Consider the following 24,309-nt stretch of genomic DNA (forward strand, 5'->3'; position numbering starts at 1 on the left):
GACCCAGAGAGAGAGAGAGACAGAGAGAGTAAGAGAGAGAGAGAGCATATCCGTTACTTGACCCTGTGCCCAGACCCAGAGAGAGAGAGAGAGAGACCCAGAGAGAGAGAGAGAGAGTAAGAGAAAGAGAGAGAGAGAGCATATCCGTTACTTGACCCAGTGCCCAGACCCAGAGAGAGAGAGAGACAGAGAGAGAGAGAGAGAGTAGAGAGAGAGAGAGTGAGAGCATATCCGTTACTTGACCCAGAGAGAGAGAGAGAGAGAGAGAGAGAGAGAGAGAGAGAGAGAGAGAGACAGAGAGAGAGAGAGAGAGAGAGAGAGAGAGAGAGAGAGAGAGAGAGAGAGAGAGAGAGAGAGAGAGACTTTGTCTTGACAAGACAATCCAGTGATTGATATTATGAGCAAGGATCTACCTTGTCGGGTAATGATTGCACCCTGTCCACTTAACCAAGCTTGACCAGCCGATGCGTTTGCTCGCCTCTTTAGTCCAGCATAGAATCTGGTATGGCTGTCGCGTTTGCGTATTCCTTGGTTTGTCCAGTAGCTTTATAGCTGATGTGATATAACTGAAAGACTGGTTAGCGCCACGCTAAAACCAGAACACCCACTCACTTGTGCTTATGTGGATGTCCAGTTAAATTCGCACTGATGAAGTCTCGTGACGTCTCGAACACGTTGTCCCACCACGTGGATGAAGGGTAAGATGTGGTTCCCAGCAGCCTATACCATCCTACAAGGCAACCAAAAGGATCTTGAGCTCAGACACGGCGTCTTTGCCAATAGGGTACCACCGTACGAAAAACAAATGTTGTCACAAGGTTGTCTGGTCAAGACTGCGACATACAGTTGGAATATGTCTGAGAGTTATGATACAACAACGATTTTCAAAAGATTTTCTGGGTACGGACTTTTACCTTAATATGTCACCCGTGCTGCTGGGGCGTCAAACATCAGCTTCCCTTATCGACACACATGCGCAGAAAACTATTTTAGCGGTAGGCAAATTCCGAAATGAAGCTCGGAAACTGTTGGAAAAAGAAATTTCTTATATGAACGAAGAAAACTGTATTGCTTACTCCATTACAACGAAAAGAAAACACGTCGTGTAGCGCTCCTAAAACAACGTGTACGCGCGTATGTGCGTGTGCGTTTGTGGTCTTGAGGTTGTGCTTATTAGCTAAAATACCATGCCGAACTTGAAATATACCACTCAGAGGCAGCATACTGATTCCGGGTCAACCGTCCCTTTTTTTAACCCAGGGGCATAACAAGTACCCTTGTTACGACGTAAATTGTAATAAAAACGCAAATTGCAATACTTGCAGCAAATTGTAAATTACAATAAACTTGACGTAAATTGTAATAAAAACGTAAATTGTAATAAAAAATGACGTAAATTGTAATACGCAAATTGTAATAAAAATTGACGTAAATTGTAATAATTTTCGTTGCGGTAAAATGTAATAAATATTTACGTAAATTTTAATAACAGTTTTAATCACTCGTAAATACGCGGGTGTTTGTTTTTCGTTGCATTTCATACATCAAATAAGCTTGTTAGGGCGATAACTCAAGAAAGAAATGATGGGTTTTGTTCAAATTTGGTACCAAGGTATATTGGCGAGATTCACCGACACAAGTGAAATGGAGTGACCTTGAGATACTTTTCAAGGTGACAGCAAAAATCTGAGGGTTTTGCCAATAAAAGATTGTTAGCGCGACAACCCAAGAATGAATTGACAAATCTTAGCTAAATGACGAAAATGATATTCGTCCTGATATATAATCGATATAAAATCTCTTACTGTCCTCTGTATCATGTCTTTTCGCAAATATCTTTTGAGGTTTTGATATGTATACCTACAAAGTGGGGTGGGGTGGGTTTCTAACGGGTATATCAAATCAAATCAAACTAGACTTTTGAATAGCGCTACATATCCAGAGTCCTGCTCATGTGCGCTTAGTCGAATACTCGTTTGAAGAGGATGGTTGTGAGACAAGATCGGAAACTGTTGATATTTTCCGATTTTCTGACATTTTCAGGTAATCAATTCCAGAGTACAGCACCCGGTCTGCTAAATGATCTGTCTCCGTATGTTGTGGTTCGGACAAATGGAATAGCCTAGCTGACTAGCAATAAAATGCATCACAAATTAAACTTCAGGAAACAAAATATGCAAGAAACATTTTTGTATGTTTGAGATTAGTAGAGGTCGGCTAGAATCAAACTTAGATATTAAACTGCACAAAAAGGCAATTTCAAAACTACAATCGCTTGTTCAAATGACTTCCCCTTCGGTTTACTGAAAGAACTCGAGAAAGAAATGATGGATTTTGTTCAAATTTGGTACCAAGGTTTATTGACGAGATTTACCGACACCACTTGAATTTAGTGACCCTGAGGTCATTTTAAAGGTCACAGCGAAGGTGTAACAGTTTTGCACATGCCAAGCTTGGTAGCCGCGAACTTAGGAAAGAATTAATAGATTTTGGATCCAATTTTATATCAAGGTGTATTGGCGGGAATCCCCCTACACCAATTGAAACAAAATATGCAAAAATATGTTGTATGTTGGAAAAAGTCAAACTTAGATATTAAACTGCACAAAAAAGCAATTTTAAACTATAATCGCTTGTTCAAGTGACTCCCCTTCATGTTTACTGAAAGGGCTTGTTTTGGAGACACTACCCACCCCCTTTCAGTTGACGTCATCATAAGGATATAACTCATCCTAAAGTTTTCACTTATTCATACATGGTGTCAAGGGTTTAAACTAAATACTGAATGGTCACACAAGTGTCAGCTCTCAATATGTTGTATATCTGGACACAATGTTTTGAAAATTTAAAATGAGGGTGTCCTAAAAAAACAGTCCCCGTCTAAATGTAAATCAAGCAATCCAAATCTTTGAATGTTGATGATGACGGGAAGTCATCCAATACTATGCTGAACATATTTTATATGATATTATCTGAGGGTATACCATTATCCAAGAGATAGCGCAATAGTGCAGTTGTAAGGCGTCTGCCTATCACGCTGAAGGCCCGGTTTCGAGGAGGCACCAAGGTTCGGTTCCCACTAGATGGGCAGATTTGCGTAGTATCCTAGGACAAGATACTTAGATCTACATTGTCCCAATTCACCCAGCTGTAAAATGGGTACCCGTGAGTATGTGCTGGCAATGTGAGTGTTTAGTTCATTGCGCCTAACAGGCAGCATGGCTGTACAGTCCCCAGGGAGTTGAAAAAGTATCGGAAACTACGATAGTGTCCTATGATCGGGGATAGTAATGTACGTAGCGCCGTGAGCAGGCAATGTGCCTGGATGTGAGCGCCATATAAGCGGACTATTACTATTACTAGATACCAAATGGGAGATCGTTTTCCATTTTCTGCAAATTTGCAAGAAACATAATACCCCAATGTTGTGATGACTAATATCTCGTTAACCACATTACCCACATGAAATTTTGGATATGACTTTGCTAATGATTCCTTCAAAATAAAATGGAAGCTTTTTTTCAAACATTGGACATCGAGAATATAGTTAGTTTGACTACTTTTTCAACGCCCCTCGTAACATACTTAAAAGAAAAGAGAACGTCTAAGGAAAAAAGCATTTCGATCTCTGAATACTTCTGAGCTATTTAAATACAAAAAGCAAAGGAATAAAGTAAATAATCTAAAAAGAATAGCCAAGGGAAACTTTTAATCTATTTTTGATAACTATTTATCACCTCAGTCTACTCAATCAGGTGGTTACTACTTCATCGGGACCCATTCCCCTTCTTGTCACTGATGATTCTGGGATACCTTCAGTTTTTACAGATTTGGATAAAGCTCAAACATTAAATGAATATTTTGTATCTGTTTCAAATGTTACTGATGGCGGCAAGACTTTGCCACCTGTTAGCCATCGCTGTGTTAACAGTATAACAAATGTCATTGTAACCGAAAAGGAGGTATCTGATAAGACCTTACCAGCAAACAAATCTAGTGGACCTGATGGCATTAACATGAGAGTGTTAAAACGAATTTGTACATCTATAGCTGAACCTCTTTGTTTGTTGTATAATATATCACTGAGTGACTGTATTTCCTACATTGTGGAAAACGGGTAATGTTACTCCTATTTTGAAAGAAGGAGATGCATCCCTCCCAACTAATTACAGACCTATTAGTTTATTACCTGTCCTTTGGAAAATCCTTGAAAGAATAATGGTAAAGCATGTGCACGACCATTTCCATGAACATAACATTTTAAGTAAATTCCAGTCAGGTTTTACTGCTAGTCATTCTACTACATCTCAACATAGACATTTATCATAATATATGCTCAGTCCTAGATAATCACCACCTTTACTGTATGCTGTTTTGTGATATTTCAAAAGCTTTTTACAGGGCATGGCATAAAGGTTTATTGCACAAATTAGAAAATGATGGTGTTCGTGGAAACGTACTTAGTTGGTTAACTAACTATCTATCTGGGCCCGGTTGTTCAATACTCGGTTATCTTAAACGCCGGTTAACTCCTAACGGCCGGTTAAATCCTTAACCGGCCGTTAGGTAACCGAACGTTAAATATGCGTTGTTCAAAACATGGTTAGTCATGCCGTTAGCTAACGTCGCCGTCAAAGTTTAACAGTGTGGTTAACGTCACTGGTTAGCTTCCATATATCCCATAGTTCCGTTTTCTGTTTACTTCCGGTTTACCAAAAAATGGAAACGCAAAATGTCGCCTGCACCCCAAGGAAAAAAAGAAGTCGAAATTTCTCTGCTGACGAAGAGAATGTAATCCAGTCAATGGTTGAGGCCAACTCTATAGTTTATCATAGGCATGCGAATGTCGTAGCGTTACGAACGTTTTGTATTGGAAAACAAGGTTCCAGCCGTTTGCATAATTTATATTTCAAAGACATATGATCCCAGCTCTGTGTAGGACTTACTTCAATTCCAGCAACAGAAAAGACATTTTAATGAAAAACTATAGCACAGCTATAGATAAAATATGATGAATCCATGAAAATAATATTAATATTAGAAGCATGTTGTCCGTGGATAGAAAATGTATAAATATTACACACAGAGTTACGCTTAGACGGCTACAGTCTTAATGAATCTTTGAATTCCCACAAGACCTATCGCTCACTTTTCACTCCTTAAATTGTCATGACTGTATGGCCAAGTCGTGAAGATGCTATCAATATCATTTATTAATTATTTGCCAAGTCTGTCAAAATTTGTAATGTATGAACACACATTGCCAAATCAATTAATATCAAACAATATAGATGTTGTGTTATAATTACCATAGCTTTTATCTGAAATATGCATTCAATACCAATAGAAACTTAATATGTTACTAGCACCACGTGCAAGTAATCAAACTGTAATCGTACTTTAGGCCCCAGGGCCAACACTGTTGAATAAAATCGATCTATTATCCGACCTTACTTTTGACAGGAATCTCATGAATAATACTGTGCAATATCGTCATTATCTGAACGCCTTCACAGACGCATATTCCGGAAAGATGTCTTGAAAAAACATGAAGCTGCGTCTAATTTATAGATGAACATAATTTCCTCGATACTCATTAATCAGATGAACCTTCATTTAGTTCAATTCACAAGTGACTGCAGAAAATGCATAATTCTTGTTAATGACTTCACGGTCGGAAAACATATATTATATTTCATAAGTGCATTATAGAACGCTGTAGTAGATAAACATAATTTCCTCGATACTCATTAATCAGGTGAACCTCCATTTAATGCATAGATAGTTCTTTTCAATGTCTTCAAGGACGGAAAACATGTATTATATTTCATAAGTGTATTATAGAACGCTGCAACGATTCGGCAGAGAAATACTATTGTGCCATAGTATTCCTTATATGAACCTATCAGTGTATAACATTAGCATTCAGATATTGTTATAAAATAAGTTAAAAATTCCAAATATTATCGTGTAATATGACAAGAGATAGTGTTGTGTTCGCTGTGACAAAAGGTTTCGATATTCAAATATAACATTTAATCAAAGTGACTACGAAGTAGGCCTGCATATCACTCACAACAGAAATAGATACATAATAATGTTATGTTTATTTTCCTACACATCAGTTGCGAGAGCAATGTTTATGCTAACTAAGTTTTCATCAATTAATACAGCATTTTTAAAAGATGATTTGCTTCAATTAAAACATTCGAAGAATGAAAAAGAAATTAGGCCTATTGCTGAAATGATTAGTAAAAATATAATTAAAATCCATCTATGGGAAGGGATGCCAGACGGACATATCAAAACAAAATCGGATAATTACTTGGAGTATAGACTTTCAAAAATAGCATATTAATTAACAATGATATCAGTTTTAATAAAATCACTAATAATTCTGAAACGTTGCCGATAACCCTGGAATCGTGTTCAGATGTTTTCATAAATACACTCACACGAACGCCCAAGTGCACTTTGCGCCCTATTGGATAGTGTTTACAAAATCACGTTTCGCGAAGGCCGTTATTGAAACGCTAATTACATCACTTATATTTCATATTCAGCGGCGACAAATGAATCACTGCATTCTAAGGCTGGGACGGGTACTCGGGTACTCGAATCCGGGTCGGGTATAGCTGGAATCGAGTCCTATTTCTAGGAATCGATTATCCGGAAAGGGAGAGAGCTCTGTAATGACAAGGGCAGACAATAGCTTGTCTTTTTCATTTTTGACGTAACACACATTTACATCATTGAGTGAGTGAGTGAGTGGGTTTAGTTTTACGCCGCACTCAGCAATATTCCAGTTATATGGCGGCGGTCTGTAAATAATCGAGTCTGGACCAGACAATCCAGTGATCAACAACATGAGCATCGATGTGCGCAATTGGGAACCGATGACATATGTCAACCAAGTCAGCGAGTCTGACCACCCGATCCCGTTAGTCGCCTCTTACGACAAGCATGGGTTACTGAAGATCCATATTCTAACCCGGAAATTCACGGGTTTTTACATCATTGGTAATGTCCGATTAATGGAGCATAGTTTTAAGGACTGTAATTTATCTGTGCATGAGCAGTAAGTAGTTAAGTTACAGTAGCAGCAGGAACAAAACGTTCGTTGTTATAACGAGGAATGTTAGTAATGGTGTTACTCTCTATATTGGTTAAACAGACGTAAATTAAAAGCTTGAGGTCAGTTTTAATGTCTTATTACCAACTGTTCAAGTTTTCTGCAATAATCTCTGTCAAATCGTGATTAAATATTCAGAAAGTTGACCCGAATGTATTTCTTACATTTCCGGGTACGCGATTCCGATTCGGGTACGTACATGCAGGTACTCGATTCCATTGTTTCCTACTCGTCCCAGCCCTACTGAATTCCTCATACATTTTAGAATCTAATTACAACTGGTGTTTTTGGCACCAATACCAAGTGTCTAGATAAAGTGAAACGAAATATATCGGGGGTGGAAACAACTGCTGTGCTCGAAAGACAACACCTGTTTGAAATGTAAACAAAGACAATTTCAGACTTTACACTGTGTAGCATTTTGCATGGAAAGAGCATAGTAGCAAGAAATAGGAAATTAAAAATAGATACAATACAGGAATGTGATGTGTTTACACGAAACTGTCAAGTTTCTGTGCTGCGTGACGCCATGACTGACGCAAAATCACGCAGAACAACGGTAATAATCGGCATTTCTGGCTTCTTCTCTTTCTTAAAATGGGAGTGTATTTGGCAATTTCTCTGAGGTGAAGGTCGGTAGAATAGTAGAATAAGAGTATACACAATCACCATATCCCGTCGATTACACTTTAATCATCATAATGTAATCGTTTGGATAATTTTTCATGAAACTAATTTAATTATCTACATGTAGCCTTGTTCAATATCATATCATACGTGGGTATAGGGTGTACGTGTTATATTCTTTGAAAGTGTTTGTTTGAATAATATTTACAGAAGAAATTCACACATTTAGTGTAGTAAAGCATATATAAACCTTTCCGCAAGTGTTAAAAGTATGTAACTCTTCGTCAGAATGATTTCCAATATCGAAGTCCAATCCACGATACACCCTATCCTTTCTTTGCTGAACTGGCATCATGAAAGCAGTGTTAGCCATGAACGCCATTTGAAAAGTATCTCAAGGTCACTCCATTTCACTTGTGTCGGTGAATCTCGCCAATATACCTTGGTACCAAATTATTGAGTTATCGCCCTAACAAGCTTATTTGATGTATGAAATGCAACGAAAAACAAACACCCGCGTATTTACGAGTGATTAAAACTGTTATTACAATTTACGTAAATATTTATTACATTTTACCGCAACGAAAATTATTACAATTTACGTCAATTTTTATTACAATTTGCGTATTACAATTTACGTCAATTTTTATTACAATTTGCGTATTACAATTTACGTCAATTTCTATTACAATTTACGTTTTTATTACAAATTACGTCAAGTTTATTACAATTTGCTGCAAGTATTACAATTTGCGTTTTTATTACAATTTACGTCGTAACAACCCTCTTTCAACTTAATATTTATCGAACACATAAGAAGACTTATGCAACTGTTTTATCTCTGCGTCCAAGAACCATTTACACTTCTGTGCTGAGAAACATATCATGACTGGGAGAATTTGATACATAATAGATTAGCTCTTTAAAGGTGGGTTTCCGGTAGAAGCTGTGTAGTGGTTCCTGCACGTACATCGGCATGCTGTCCCTCCTGCGCACTGCGCAGTTGTCACGTAAATCCATATGTTTCTACACAAATACCCTGTCGGTGAATTTAGTCACTAAATATTTAATACTTGTGTACTTTTTAAATATTTAACCCGATACGGCACATTTAGTTTTTGAAATTGTGTGAGGTGATGTCCTGAATGTTTTTATTCTTTCCTTCCAGACACCACGCTTGAACGCAATAGCTTGATGGAAAGGGTGTACCCGAAACTGAAGGAATACTGTAGGGAACGCCACGGACTGGAGTTTCAGGTATGTCAGCCAATCAGCGCGCATGCTACCAATTTCCCCGGAGAACTTCCGGTTATTTCGCTCAACTCGCCATGCATGCTAATCGCATGAGAAAACGAATGATCAATGTCGTCAAAGGACAGTATTGATTTTGGGCATTGTGAACAGATCTCATTTATTTAACATTTATTGTGCCAGAGCTTTGTCTAGAGCTTAGGTTTTATAGCAATTTGGGGGGATTTCTGTCACTATAATAATACCCCCCAAGTGTATTAATCGATTAATGTATTGCTACATTAAGTAAAATTCTGATGCATTTTCATTGTTAAATCGTTATTTTCTAAATTGATTTTTTCTGTTGCATTTGGAATATCTGTAATTTTTTACAGAATCGTCTTTTCAGAAATTCACACATTTTGTAAAACCATTTTACCATGGTTGATGTGTTTCCTTTCTAATATTCTAAATGCACAAGAAGTAAGTGAAATGGCGATGGTATGTAAATGATTCAAACCCACATTGAGAGATAGAGGCATGCATACATACGTTCATCGATTAAACTTCTGTTAATACTCATTTATTGAATATTCTTTCGCAGAAGTTTGAAATAATCCATAAATAGATTTCAACGGATTTACTTGACGCAAGGCAATAGAAGATTATTTAAAGTCCATCATAAAATATCACTGAATATGTCTGCCTGCGGGGACAAAGGATATTTGAAAAGGAAACTTGGTGATGCAAGTCAGGCAGACCCGTGAAAATCCGGGTTAGAACTGAACTTCAGCAACCCATGCTTGTCTTGCCGTGAAGATCCGGGTTAGAACTGATCTTCAGCAACCCATGCTTGTCTTGCCGTGAAGATCCGGGTTAGAACTGATCTTCAGCAACCCATGGTTGTCTTGCCGTGAAGATCCGGGTTAGAACTGATCTTCAGCAACCCATGCTTGTCTTCCCGTGAAGATCCGAGTTAGAACTGATCTTCAGCAACCCATGCTTGTCTTGCCGTGAAGATCCGGGTTAGAACTGATCTTCAGCAACCCATGCTTGTCTTCCCGTGAAGATCCGGGTTAGAACTGATCTTCAGCAACCCATGCTTGTCTTGCCGTGAAGATCCGGGTTAGAACTGATCTTCAGCAACCCATGCTTGTCTTCCCGTGAAGATCCGGGTTAGAACTGATCTTCAGCAACCCATGGTTGTCTTCCCATGAAGATCCGGGTTAGAACTGATCTTCAGCAATCCATGCATGTCTTCCCGTGAAGATCCGGGTTAGAACTGATCTTCAGCAACCCATGCTTGTCTTCCCATGAAGATCCGGGTTAGAACTGATCTTCAGCAACCCATGCTTGTCTTCCCATGAAGATCCGGGTTAGAACTGATCTTCAGCAACCCATGGTTGTCTTCCCGTGAAGATCCGGGTTAGAACTGATCTTCAGCAACCCATGCTTGTCTTCCCATGAAGATCCGGGTTAGAACTGATCTTCAGCAACCCATGGTTGTCTTCCCGTGAAGATCCGGGTTAGAACTGATCTTCAGCAACCCATGCTTGTCTTCCCATGAAGATCCGGGTTAGAACTGATCTTCAGCAACCCATGGTTGTCTTCCCATGAAGATCCGGGTTAGAACTGATCTTCAGCAACCCATGGTTGTCTTCCCCTGAAGATCCGGGTTAGAACTGATATTCAGCAAACCCATGCTTGTCGCCTCTAACGAGACGAAATAGGGTGGTAATCGTATCCCAATTGCGTAGATCATGCTCATGATGTTGATCACAGAATTGTCTGGTCCAGACTCGATTATTTATAGACCGGCGTCATGTAGCTGGAATATTTCGTGCTTCGTTAAACAACACAGGAAACAAACATGTAGACATCTGTGCCTCTGTAGCCATTTTGTCCAGTCCAGCCCATTGCTGTCAAGGGCAGATAACTCTCTACCGAGCAATGTCCAACAGTGGAGCTGGTTGAAAGTAAAGTTCCTTCAGAGTCCTCCATTTGACGCATTTTCGGATAAAAGAATTTCTGTATCAAAGCGGATAGTGTTTATTGAGTAATTTCGCTGTGGGTAAGCGTCCCTTATGTTATCCGTCCGGAATGTAGGTTTTTCGGATTAATGAGGTCAAGTCAAACGACGTCCCGGTGTATGTTTTCGTCCAGGACAGAAAGTTTCCAATGTTGTTTGCCTGTGACTTGGCATTAGGTTGTACGTGCATGTACTCATTAACCCTAACAATAATATCTGCGGAATCTAGCACTGACTGACACGGACACACAGGGGTATACCTCCATTGCTGCGTTATCAAAATACATTGTTTCCCTCACGCGCGCGTCTACAGTCTCATCATCGATCAACTTTCAAACGTCCCCTTTGGATACGCCATTGCATAGATAGAATAATAAGATATCGATATATAAAGTTGATATTAACGTGTACTAGCTTGACCTCTAGTGATGACATCACTGAATTATATGCTGAAGTACAAAAGAGAGTACACATCTGGAACTTAGGAATATGTGTACGGTGTGACCTTTCTTTTTTACGTCAGTTTATTTTGACCATAAGGAACACGGGAAGGTGGAATGCGGATATAATAGCTTTTTACGAAAAATATCAATACTGTTGTTGATGCGATTGCTTAGATAAGACTACATAATGGAAGTGCCTTGGGTTGAAGGAAGGATTCGACTTCGAAATTGTGTAATAATTGTTTTAAACAAGGACTGTTATGTGTCTCTTGGTCGTCCTTGTTTGCGTGTAGTACGTGTTTAACTTGTTTCCCCTAATGCGGAAGCTGAATTTACTTCGGGGATTGCTATTGATGTGACACAATGCCCTTTTTAGGTAAATACTTCACATCGCCTGATGTTATAAAAAAAATCGAAAATTAGTCCAACCACAATGCACGCCGAAAATGTTACCTTGATGACTTCCGGTAATTTTGTGACTTCCGGTCGTTATATGAACTGATATCTGTTAATGTATGCTTGCAAGTTGACATATATCTGTTTAATGGGCATGTTTCGGTTCGATCTGATAAAGACAGTTAGCATCGTGGTCATCGGATTCACTCACGTTGTCATCGTCTTTTGTAGCTGTCTGGGATAGTTGAACGCCGTCATATCTCAGCTTTCATCTGCGCCATTTACACTCGGGATTTTTCAGGTGAATGATTGACTTGCCTTTGCGTGTGTTTGTGACTCGTGAAACTGATAGGGCAGGATACGTTCATCATTCCGAGAACACTTGGTACTGTTAACCTTTCGAACAACAGGTTATAAACAGGGTCAAGATATATTAGCAGATTTTTCCTTTGGTTAATGAAACGATTTCGCCGCTTTTATATTCACAAACACAACAGCGAATATCTGTTGAGCTAACAATGAAGGAGCAGGTTCATCCGAAATTTGCCCTTAAACATCCGGGCTAGAATAAGCAATCGGTGTTTTGTTGTAAGAGACAACTAACGGAATCGGGTGGTCATTCTCGCTGACTTGGTTGATTCAAGGATTCAAGCCATCACGGTGCCCGTGGCGGTGCGGTAGCGTTCGCTCGTCACGTCGAAGACCCGGGTTCGATTCTTCACATTGGTACAATGTGTGAAGCCCATTTCAGGTGTCCCCCGTCGTGATATTGCTGGAATATTGCTAAAGGCGGCGTAAAACTAAACTGACCCACTCACCCATCACCCGTAAGAGAGGCAATTAGATGGTCTGGGTTGGTTCTGTTGGACTCGGTGTATAAAATTAGGTGGGCAATGAAGGGCACACTCTTTAGTTCTCAGCAGGTGCATCGGGCCAAAAATGAAAGAACGAATAATATTGATTGTGTCAAAAGTGATGTGGGTGTACTCCGTCATCATAGTACAAGATCGATTCACATTATGCCAATCACTGGACTGTCTGGTCCAGACTCGATGATTTACAGCATACACCTGAAAAATTGCAGGAGCTCGTGTTTTTAAGGGTTTAGAGTATAGAGGTAGCAGTGTATGGCAGGACACACTGACAACTACAAACCTGTTCTATGTAGTACAGGACTTGAGTGTTCCGTTTTCACAGGCAGGACAACTAAACCGGAATCCGATTCAAAGAACTATTGACACAGATACCGCAAATATCAGATACAGATCGTGTATAGTACATCTGGTTGTACTACATATAATGTAGACTTACGCTTAGTCTCTGAATATATATTAGTTTTGATAGAAACAAATAATTCCTTTTAAATTGAAAAGGAGCCCGAGTGAGGGAGATTCAGAGCATGAGAAAATGTAAACTTGCTTCATTTCGGACTTGTAGACAGGGCTAGACAAAAGGGAAAATAAAGCGTTTCAGGGACTATGAGACATTGTATACATTGTATTGTGCGTTTCCTGTGGTGAAACAGCTTGTCGTGTTCCCGCTCGCCCTGTCATCCAATACGTTCATCTTAATTTCAATCTTCAAGGTTGCAGTTTCCCGTTAGTCCGATAATAATTAGACCTCACACAGCCCAATGCCAAAGAAGCCTGCCCAAATCGGGTTATCGTGTCCCCATGACAATAGGCGTTACGCAAGGCTGTCTATTTGAACGCGAGTTCTTTATGCTACTTGGTTATGGGGTTTTGTGTGAGTATAGTTTTGTTGAATATGTGATCAAACATGTATTGTTGCTGTTGTTGTTATTCGGATTAATTAAGTCACTGCCATAGACACCTGCATGGCGTGTAATGAGGGTGATAACAGTGACACAGTTTACCCACGAATCTGGCCGCCGCTAACCCATATGTGCCGTTTATGTCACTCAGTACACCGCTTTGACCGACCGTTACGTGGAACGTTATCCATTTGTAAAGAAGAATGTTGATATTTTTATGTCAAATGAAACATTTATTGGCGGATCCAGAGGGGGTGGGGTGGGGTGGGGTGGGGTGGGGTGGTGTTTCAGGGGTTCACACACACACACACACACACACACACACACATCGAGAACATGACTTAAGACCAGATTTTTTTTGCGTTGGCGGAGCCAATGGGGGCGCAGACACCCACCACCCCCTTTTCAAAATTCCTGGATCCGCCCATGAACACCCATGCAAGGTGGTCTTTTAAAACACAGCTAGGAATTGGTGACCTGAAAGTATGGTTGTTACAACACCCGACCTACCCGATGTACCCGATGGTCACGTAACCTTGGTAATGGCGTGTCACCCCGCCGAGAGTGACCTTTCATTTTCCAGACTATTTTTCAGATCGCCGAGATATAACATACACTCACTGACATTTGTCAAAATGTAATGAAATCTTTATCATGAAAGTGTAAATATGTCCAACCGTTTCTAAATGTCGTTCGAGTTCAATGCAAATATAAAAAAAGAAAATGGCGGCCGATGGATCAGGCAGCCTTGTAACCTAGGTGAGATAGTGGTGCTGTTATGTTCCTATACCGTGTTCATTGAAACAAAATATCCGAACATACATTCCCCTTTTTGTCCCCATATTCATTTCAGTTGGGATAAACATAAGCTACACAAAATCAATGTTAATATTTGAGTCGGTTCATCCTCCGAAAGGCATCGTGCATTGTGTTGATGGTGACTGGGAAGCACAGTCAAGTGTTATTGACATGGTAGGGTTCCTTGTCTGTCGAATGTTATGTTGTCACCAAGAGAGACGCGCTGATAACACGTTGGCTTAACTTAGTCAAAACAGTTACAGTTCAAGGGATGCATTTGGTTTGCAAGTGGGTGTCAAAATGTTCGGCATCCTTCAGATGCCAGGAACTTGTTGTGAATCATTTCACGTCAGAACACTTGGTATTGATGTGAAAACGTATTGCCAATATTTCCATTGTTTGGGTTTATTTCCATAAAAATTCGGAAAGGGACTAAGTGCAGTTATCAAGATGCCAGCCGTGCTGGTGGTGCTGCTGCTGCTTGTGAGTGAATTTAGTTTTACGCCGCTTCTAGCAGTATTCCAGCAATATCACGGCGGGGGACACTAGAAATGGGCTTCACACATTGTACCCATGTGGGGAATCCAATCCGGGTCCTCGGTGTGACGAGCGAACGCTTTAACCACTGGGTTACCCCATCGCCCCTCGGAATAAGTAAGAATCTCGCAATTCCAAAATCAATTTAATAAAATTAATTAAAATCTGCAAATATTACATTAAATTAAATGAAAAAATAGATCTTCACAATGGTAGTCCTGAAATCTTTATTCAAAAGAAGAGTACTGTTATACAGTCAATGTGCTGGTGTCTTAATTACCCATACTCACTTCCAGAGTTCCAGAAGATCCCGCTAGTTACGTGCAAAGAAGATGAAGACAAGTTTGCTCTTTGTTTTTATCTTTTTCTTTGCAAGGAATGGTCAATAGCATTAACAAATAGAAACTAAACATTCTCTGACTCATCCTCACTGTTACAACACTCAAGCTATCGACAAGTGAGATGACAAGTGAGAACATGTATTCGTTACTCAATTTCACAATATTACGAATTTGACCAGAGAACGTGCAACAATAAACAAATCAAATATTTAAACACGGTACAAGGAGATATGTTATTGTGACAAGCAAACCTCTCCACTGTCATATCTAATAAATCGATTATTATTGCACTTTAGCTGATTGAACTATTGGTGCAGGAGAAACCCACCATTATCTCGCTCTTGTAAAGATCACGCGTATAAATGTGGGCAATCGTCCGCCAACAGAAAATTTACGGCCACCGTAATGGCTTGGAAAGGTTGACTAACCCGGTCTAACGACTGATACTGACTGACTGAAGGTTGATAACAGATGTTTATTTGGCGTTTTAAACCCTTTCAAGAATTAATGAGCATCATCATTGATAAACTGCAGTACGGAATTTGCGTAGGTACGTGTTACGGTATTGATGTAGGTACATGTTACGGTGTTGACGTAAGAACGTGTTACGCGAGTGATGAAGGTACATGTTACGATACTGATGTAGGTACGTGTTACGGGATTAATGTAGGTACGTGTTACAGTATTGATGTAGGTACATGTTATGGTGTTGACGTAAGTACGTGTTACGCGAGTGATGAAGGTACATGTTACGATACTGATGTAGGTACGTGTTACGGGATTAATGTAGGAACGTCTTACAGTAATGATGTAGGTACATGTTATGGTGTTGACGTAAGTACGTGTTACGGGATTGATGAATGTAGATGTTACGGTACTGATGTAGGTACGTGTGACAGTATTGATGTAGGTACGTGTTACGGTATTGATGTAGGTACGTGTTACGGTATTGATGTAGGTGCGTGTTATGGTATTGATGTAGGTGCGTGTTACGGTATTGATGTAGGTCCGTGTTACGGTACTGATGAAGGTGCGTGTTACGGTACTGATGTAGGTACGTGTTACGGTACTGATGTAGGTACGTGTTACGGGATTGATGTAGGTACATGTTACGGGATTGATGTAGGTACATGTTACGGTACTGATGTAGGTGCGTGTTACGGGATTGATGTAGGTACGTGTCACGGGATTGATGTAGGTACATATTACGGCGTTGACGTAAGTACGTGTTACGGGAGTGATGAAGGTACATGTTACGGTACTGATGTAGGTACGTGTTACGGGATTGACGTAGGTACGAGTTACGGTACTGATGTAGGTATATGTTACGGTACTGATGTAGGTACATGTTACGGTACTGATGTAGGTACGTGTTACGGGATTGACGTAGGTACGAGTTACGGTACTGATGTAGGTATATGTTACGGTACTGATGTAGGTACATGTTACGGTACTGATGTAGGTATATGTTACGGTACTGATGTAGGTACATGTTACGGTACTGATGTAGGTACGTGTAACGGGATTGATGTAAGTACTTGTTACGGGATTGATGTAGTTACGTTTTACGGGATTGTTGTAGGTACGTATCGATAACCCTGGTATCACTAAGGATGTTTTGGAACACACGAACGACGAGGCAAACTTTCCGCCATATTGCAAAGCGTTTATAAGTTCAATTTATGTAACGCCTATTACATCGCTCATAATTCAAACGCACCTTCCATTACATGAGTCCCTGAACTCCTCATACATTTCAAATTAAAATGACAAATGGCCTTTGTCAGCAATATGAGACGTCTCGGTGAAACAAACAAAAATAGACAAGGCGTGAAATCGAACGCCGCGCTCGGAAAACAGCAGTGAAGTGTGACCAAAACAAATGACAGAATTTACCCAGTTTATCATTCTCATTGTGAGAGATCCTTGTGTTCACACTTGCCAATAGGTTATAGAATATGCATGCGAATAGTATCGAAGCAAGAATGGGGGAAATTAAAACAGATGTATTTCAGTGATTTGGCACATTGAAGACAATTTATTACAATTTCCGTCAAGCGTGACGCCATTACAGACGCAAAAACACACAAACTTAACTGTACTTATCGCCATTTCGGAATACTACAATGAAAACATAAAGGATATAACATGTAGATTGTCTACATGTTTCGGACTACTTACATGTCACATTTTGAGACAATCACTTACTGATCGTGATGTCATACGATCGTCAACATTGGTATTTTCATTGAAGTGAGGTTTATGAATGAAAATACACATGGTTAATCTATAATCTATCATGCTGCTTACAGTTTCACTCATAATTCATCTTTCATATTTTGTTTACACATGTATTCACCACTCTAAATCAATTGGCACCAACTACGTCACGAACCAAGGTAGGTAACTTTGGTCTGTTAGTTTGGAAAACAAATGCCTCATAAAGGCATAACAATTAAACACCTACAGACAGCCTCTTGTTTTCAATGTATGAAAGATGAGTGCATATTTTAAAACATAAATATTAACTAATTCTCAAATCCCGTTCTATTTCACTCACGAAAGAACTTGAGTATTTTTGTGTTCACTTCCCCTTTACACAAAAATATTTCTGAGGACAAATAAAACACTACGAAGCACTCCAAAAGCACAGAAACTAAGGATATCTATTTAAAATGTCAAACAATATTACGGTAAAGATATGCAAAAAGCGACCAAATATAAAGTCAAATTGTCGTGATGGCAATAATCGCTAATCATCATCATTATTATCATCATCATCACCGTACATGACAACAGACAACGCTGCATCGAACTTGCTGTGCTGGTTTCCAAAGGGACCGTACTGAGACTTTACTGCCCATGCTGATCCATGTACTCCCGTTGTTTGTTTACGACAGACCCATGATCACTCCGGAACGGCCATAACTCCACCACTTAACACAGTTCCTGCTGAATAAATCTCTATTTCCAACAATCGGATATTCCCACTCCGACGTAAAAAAGACACCAAATCTCGGGTACTCCCACGCGAAGTGTGATCTCATAGATTTCCAATGGCGCTCTCTCCCAGCGTTCACTTTCAAGCTGTTTTGGTTGAGAAAACAAACAGCTTGCACTTTATCTGTAGGAAGTGTAACCAGCTTAAGTACTGCGCCGCTAGTGTGCCCCTGTAAATGTATGTTTGTGTGGCTACAGGGACAGGGTGTGCTAGCATAGTTGTAAAATTGGGTAGCAGGGGCATGAACTTACAAAAACTTTGGCTTATATCGTCGAGTTTCCTGTAAGAAATGGAAATGACCCTTGTCAAGATCCGAGTTAAAACCAAGCCATTCCAGTTGTCTTGAAGGTGCCCACGCGGATTTCTGATCGTTACAGACAAAGCCCGCCTTAGCTAACGTAGATCTAACGAAAGATAAATGTTTGCTGCATGAGCTAGAGTCTGAGCGAGGCCGAACCCATCGTCCAAATACACGACGATATCAACGGAATTCTGTCTCCAATACTTCGGGTGGTCTGAGGCACTTGGTGAAAATATATGGTGCAGAAGTCAAACCGAAAGGGAGAACAGTAAAATAATAATACTTGATACAACCGTTATTATTTGTCCACGAAAAATCTAAAAACTTGTGCTGATCTTTGTGAATATCAATGTGATGATAACCTGACTTTTAATCAAACTTAAACAAGTATCCGCCAATATGATCAAGATTCAAAGCAACATTATGACCTTCAAGAACAATCTTCTCCTTCCAAACGTAACGATTTACTAACCTCAGGTCTAAAATTAACTTTTTCTTGCCTGAGTTTTGAACGGACACTGACAATATACTTATAATCTGAGTTTTTTATAGAACTTGCACTATAAAATTTATTTGCCAAGAGTTGTTGAATTGCGTCAGTCACAAACTCGCCATGTTTAAATGCAGAGCAATTGTTACGACTACACGAAGGAGGAGGGGTTTCAACAAATGGAATAACATAACCGTGTTCTATGACTTGCAAAATGTAATCAGAAGCAGGAATTTGTCTCCAGAAATCAACATGTTTCTTAAGATTCCCTTTTACTATAACATGAGAACTAGACTCAAACTCGACATTATCAGACAGATGCAAGGCACTAGCCTCAAGCTGGATACCTTCTAACCCTGCAGGTGAACTAGAATGTGAATTCCTGGAAGTCACGGTTTCCGACAAACTCCCCGCCTTAGTTTTCTCCAAAACTGAGTCTCTCACTGTATTCCTTGCGTCCTGTTTGGGTGCTTCCCTCCCTGAAATTCGGCTGGGCTGTCCAGCTGCTGCTGCAGGACACGTGGCCCGCCAGTGTCCGACCTCGCCGCAGAAGAAACATGGCCGGAGTCGGGGTGAAGACGGCCGAAGTACTGACGAAAGGGCTGACTGGGAGGCTGAGATGTTGACTGCAAAGTTGGTTGAGGATAAGGACTGGGGTTAACGGATCCTTGAGGTCCTCTACCTCGGGGCCTGACGAATTCACGACGTTGTCGCTTACGAAGTGCCTTGGTCTCTGCCCTATCAAACCATCTCTCCTCCTCTGAGTTAGAAGCAATATCGTCCCCTTCTAATTCCGATATCAATCCCCATCCCGATGGAGATCTGTCCGCTAGTCTGATGAACTTATTCCTCTTCTTAATAGAACATTGGATAGTGTCTATAAGCTCTAAACATTCTGGAAAATCTCTCCTATTACAGTGTCTTTTGGCCAAATCTAGTCTACCAGAAATGTCAGAATTGAACTTGAATTGAATCTCGTTCCCTTTGTATTTAAAGTTAGGTGTATCAAATTTCCTCACCTTTTTGAAAACACTAAGTGACCTTTCCTCGGACTCGTCGACAATGTCCCTCTTCAATGATTTTAGCTTGTTGTCCATATAGTCCTTAAACAGCTGAAAGGACTCAAAAGTTTCGGAACTGGACTCCTGTCTCGACTCCTGAGCAACGTCCGGAGTAGAAGTTGTAGAATCTTGTTGATCCATGACGGACATAAGGGCAGAAATCAAGGCAAAGCTTCTCGCCTGAGTAACGCGTAGACCTCGAGTGACGAAACAATTTTTTCAACACACTTTGTAACCTTCAATCACGTGACTAAACAAGCACAACTTCTCGTGCAACACGTGCATCCACGGTAGTCTGTCTAGACTACCGTATTAACCCTAGATAAATTTATTGGCTACAGGGACAGGGTGTGCTAGCATAGTTGTTGAAGCGTCAGCATGATTACTCTGGTTCGAATCCCTGTAAGGGCGCAACATGTAAAACCCATTTCCGGTGTCCCGCCACTCCGTATTGCGGGAAGTTTGTGAAATCGGCGAAACATCATGTACATTCACTGTGAGATTGGAGGCTAGTGAGTGAGATTGGTATCACAGTATTCCATTTATGTCACAGCTAGTCAACCCCTAGGGGACAATAACGCTAAACGTGGCCCACTACACCTACCACTTTGTATAACCTTACACAACGTTTCTGGTACCAATGCTCCAAATACGATTCTGGGATTTGAACCGTGACGTCTCGGCCCTTCAAATTCTGAATACCACTCACGATCTGATAATGCCGGCATCCTGTTTCTACCAACGTGACAACACCACCATCGACTTGCAACATTGCAACTCAGCTGTTCTAATATTTATTATCCTCAAGCCGACGTTATTCGTCATGAACAATTCTTGAAAAGCACATTTTCCAAAGTATACAAGTGGAGGTTGTAATTGCTGCAATGGTGGGAGTGTAGGGGCAAATTGGTTCGTCTTCATCTGTTTATAATTGGTTCTTTTGCCATATAATGATAACTGTAGACCAGTTAAGTCTGACCAGAGCACCCACTTCCAGTGACGTGTCCCCCTGTACTGATTACACCGGACAAAGACCTTGCCTCTCACTCTACCATAACAACTGACCGCCTCTCGTGGTGTAGGGGTTAGAGCGTCCGCCCGGAAAGCGGAAGGTCGCGGGTTCGACCCCCGATCGCGTCATACCAAAAAAACGTTAAAATATGGTACTTGTTGGTCCCTGCCTGGCGCTCGGCATTAATGGGTACAACAAGGACTGGTCGGCTCGGAGTCAGTATAATGTGTCTGAGTGGGCTATTCATGCTTCACTGCGGCATGATATCTCAGTGGGCTAGCACTATAAAACCAGCTTCAGTCTGGGCTAGTACAAGCATCCGCACATACACATACACACGCATGCACGTCGTCATATGAGCGAAATATTCTCAAGCACGACGTTAAACCCAATTTCACCTCACCTCACCATAACAACTCAAAAAGGAATTACAAACATAGTCAAGACGATCATCATTCCAAATTTGGGGGATACAGAAGACTATTCCAGACAACACAGTGTGTTGCTATCCCTTGATACCAATACTACTCAATACTATCCGATGCTATATAATCCTATGCATGCTATCAAACGTTATGCAAAATTATTCAATGCTATCCGATGCTATTCAATATTATTCAAAGCTGCCAATTCCATCCAATCAAATCATATCTATTGCTATCTATCCCGCATGACCTAACGCTGCCCAATTCTATCCAGTCTTGTCCAGTGCAAAGTAATTCTGATGAAAAAACGACTCAGATTTTCGTTTGACACGAAGTTATCCAGTTTCGACTGTTTTAATTACTCACTTAAGTTAATTAAGTCAAAGAGCAGCAACACATATTATTATCCTACTGCGGATTATGAGGTGGTCAAGTGGTAAAAGCCCTCAGCCCGAGTTCGATTCCCTAAACTGCTGACGCCCAGTCATAACGACCCCCCGCGTCAATGAATGCACACACTTTACGGTGAAACAATTCCAAGGACAGTTGATAATAGGTATGATGTATTTACTTTTCACAACGTTCACTTTCTTTTCTACTTGAAATGGATACAGACGGAATTCGTCAATTTGTTTTACAATTCTTCGATAATACATATGACAAATTAAACGTGTTAAGAACGTACTTGTTAACTGCCTCAAGCGTTGGAAAACACTTTGTCCCCCAAGCCGATATTGTCGACATACAAATGCATATTTAAACACGTCTTTCACGCATTCACTGTATTCTGTCGTAATATTAGCACGCCTCATCTAGAGTATTCAATTCTTCGATTTGTAATCGAATGCAGAATGACAACTCACCATTACGCGACGCTGGATATTTCTACTGCGATGTTTAGTCAGTTGACAAGCTATTGTTGACTCAGAGAGCATATGGAAATGTCCCTGTTGTTTGTCTTTGTTCTACAGTCTATGTGACATGAAGGATTTGGGTATTTGTCTGATGTAAAGTTTGATAAAAAGTAAACAATACTGAAGACATGAGAAAATATTGACAGTTTTATTCTTTCTAATATTAAGAAATTAATTACTTCTGCTCGAAACTGCCTCTGTAACATGTATGTTGTTGGTAAGTGTTTATCATTAAAACGCATTTAGTTACATATAGCTACATGTAATTAATATATTTTAATGCAAATCCATTTTCATTTTGTCTTTTTTAAAGTTTATATTTATAGCTCTTTAGTACCGATATACCAACTTCCGGTCATCTATGGATCTATGGATTCTGTACCGTTGATTCGTTGAACCAGATTATTTCAGCAACTGCATGCAGGCTATATGTACTGTTTAAAGGGGTATCTTGAGTAGAGACGAGACAATGGTCAGTTCTCTGACCACAACTGAACACGTTCTGATTCATGGCAACAGTAAATCCTCTTAAGCCGGTAATAGGAAGCGACTCAGGAACCGAGTGGTCAACCCCGACTCACAATATCAATCACTGGAATGTCTGGTCCAGATTTCAAAATATCCAGTCCGTCCTCACAGAGATTGGATATTTCTGAAAGCGATGCAAGCAACCAACTAAACAAAATCCAATTCTTGAATTGATACCCTCAGACCGTTTCTGTTCCCTGCAGGAACCGTGTACAAGACAGGCGCCACGTTCATTATTCATTTTCTCATTGCAGTAAACGATCAGGATTTCCTTCGCTGTTAGTGTAATTACTATCTCATGTTAATGGTACGAGAAACAAAAACACTCCTTACAACAGTAACAGGCTTCCAAATTGTTGAATTTCCGAAAACACGCCCTCATTCAGTGGCTGAAAAAGCCAGCTTGGAAATGGCGTATCGATTCCATCACGAAATTGGCATAATCGATGAAATAAATTCGGGGAAAAACAAGATCAAACGACTCCCTATCTAAGTTTAGTGAAAGCTCTGACGGGTAGAATTTTTCAAGTATTAAGCCTTGTTTATAGTCCTCATTTCACCGAGTCCGTTTCCTTTTGTTAAAAGGCAATTTGTGATGGTTGCTACGGGTTTCGGGTTGCAGGGATGTATTTGGCCGAACCAGTTTGTGTAGAAGATCGAAATCATGTTTAAATATAACTGGCGCGATACTGAAATCTTGGCGTCTGAAATATAGTCATTATGTGTGGAAATTGTCCCTTTCCTTCGTATGAGTTATATTTCCGTGGGATCTGATTTAACAATTTATAGAATTTGTATTAAATTGTCTGATTTGCAGAGGTCTGGTGATTAATTCCGTCTGTTCAATGGTGATTATATCGTTGCACTTTCGTTGGTTATTCCTGAGCTCTAAATACTCATTCGTCATGATGACGTCATCGTTTATGACGTCAGAATAATATACAACACCATTATATCATTTATATATGTTACAGGCTGGTGTTAGTTTCACCTGAACAATATATTTGCAGTGACTACGGTTTCAAAACAAAATGCTCCACAGATATTCATATCTATTTAACAATCACCCATTCCTGCATCAGTTTGAAAAGGGTAATCTATGGCTGAGTAATTATTTGCAAAAGTTTACTAATTCAGTGAAGGCTGGAATTAATTTCCTACCTTTACCATGACAAGTAAACTTCAGCCGAAGGCATATGTTTTTTAAAAAAAATATGATGATAGTTATGTATCATCTATATGACTTCTAAATCAAATTATGGTTTCAAAA

General features: G+C 40.0%; 1 protein-coding gene across 1 annotated transcript in view; it reads left to right on the forward strand.

Annotated features, from left to right (window-relative positions):
- Positions 1-24,309, forward strand: part of LOC124279271 (NACHT and WD repeat domain-containing protein 2-like) — a 63,333-nt gene that overhangs the window by 14,018 nt on the left and 25,006 nt on the right. Inside the window, 1 exon segment of the mRNA XM_046715094.1 lies at positions 8,928-9,016. Coding sequence (XP_046571050.1) covers positions 8,928-9,016 — 89 coding nt within the window.

Source organism: Haliotis rubra, unplaced genomic scaffold (genome assembly GCF_003918875.1).
Source record: "Haliotis rubra isolate DU_JTF1 unplaced genomic scaffold, ASM391887v1 Scf249, whole genome shotgun sequence".
Classification (NCBI taxonomy): domain Eukaryota; kingdom Metazoa; phylum Mollusca; class Gastropoda; order Lepetellida; family Haliotidae; genus Haliotis; species Haliotis rubra.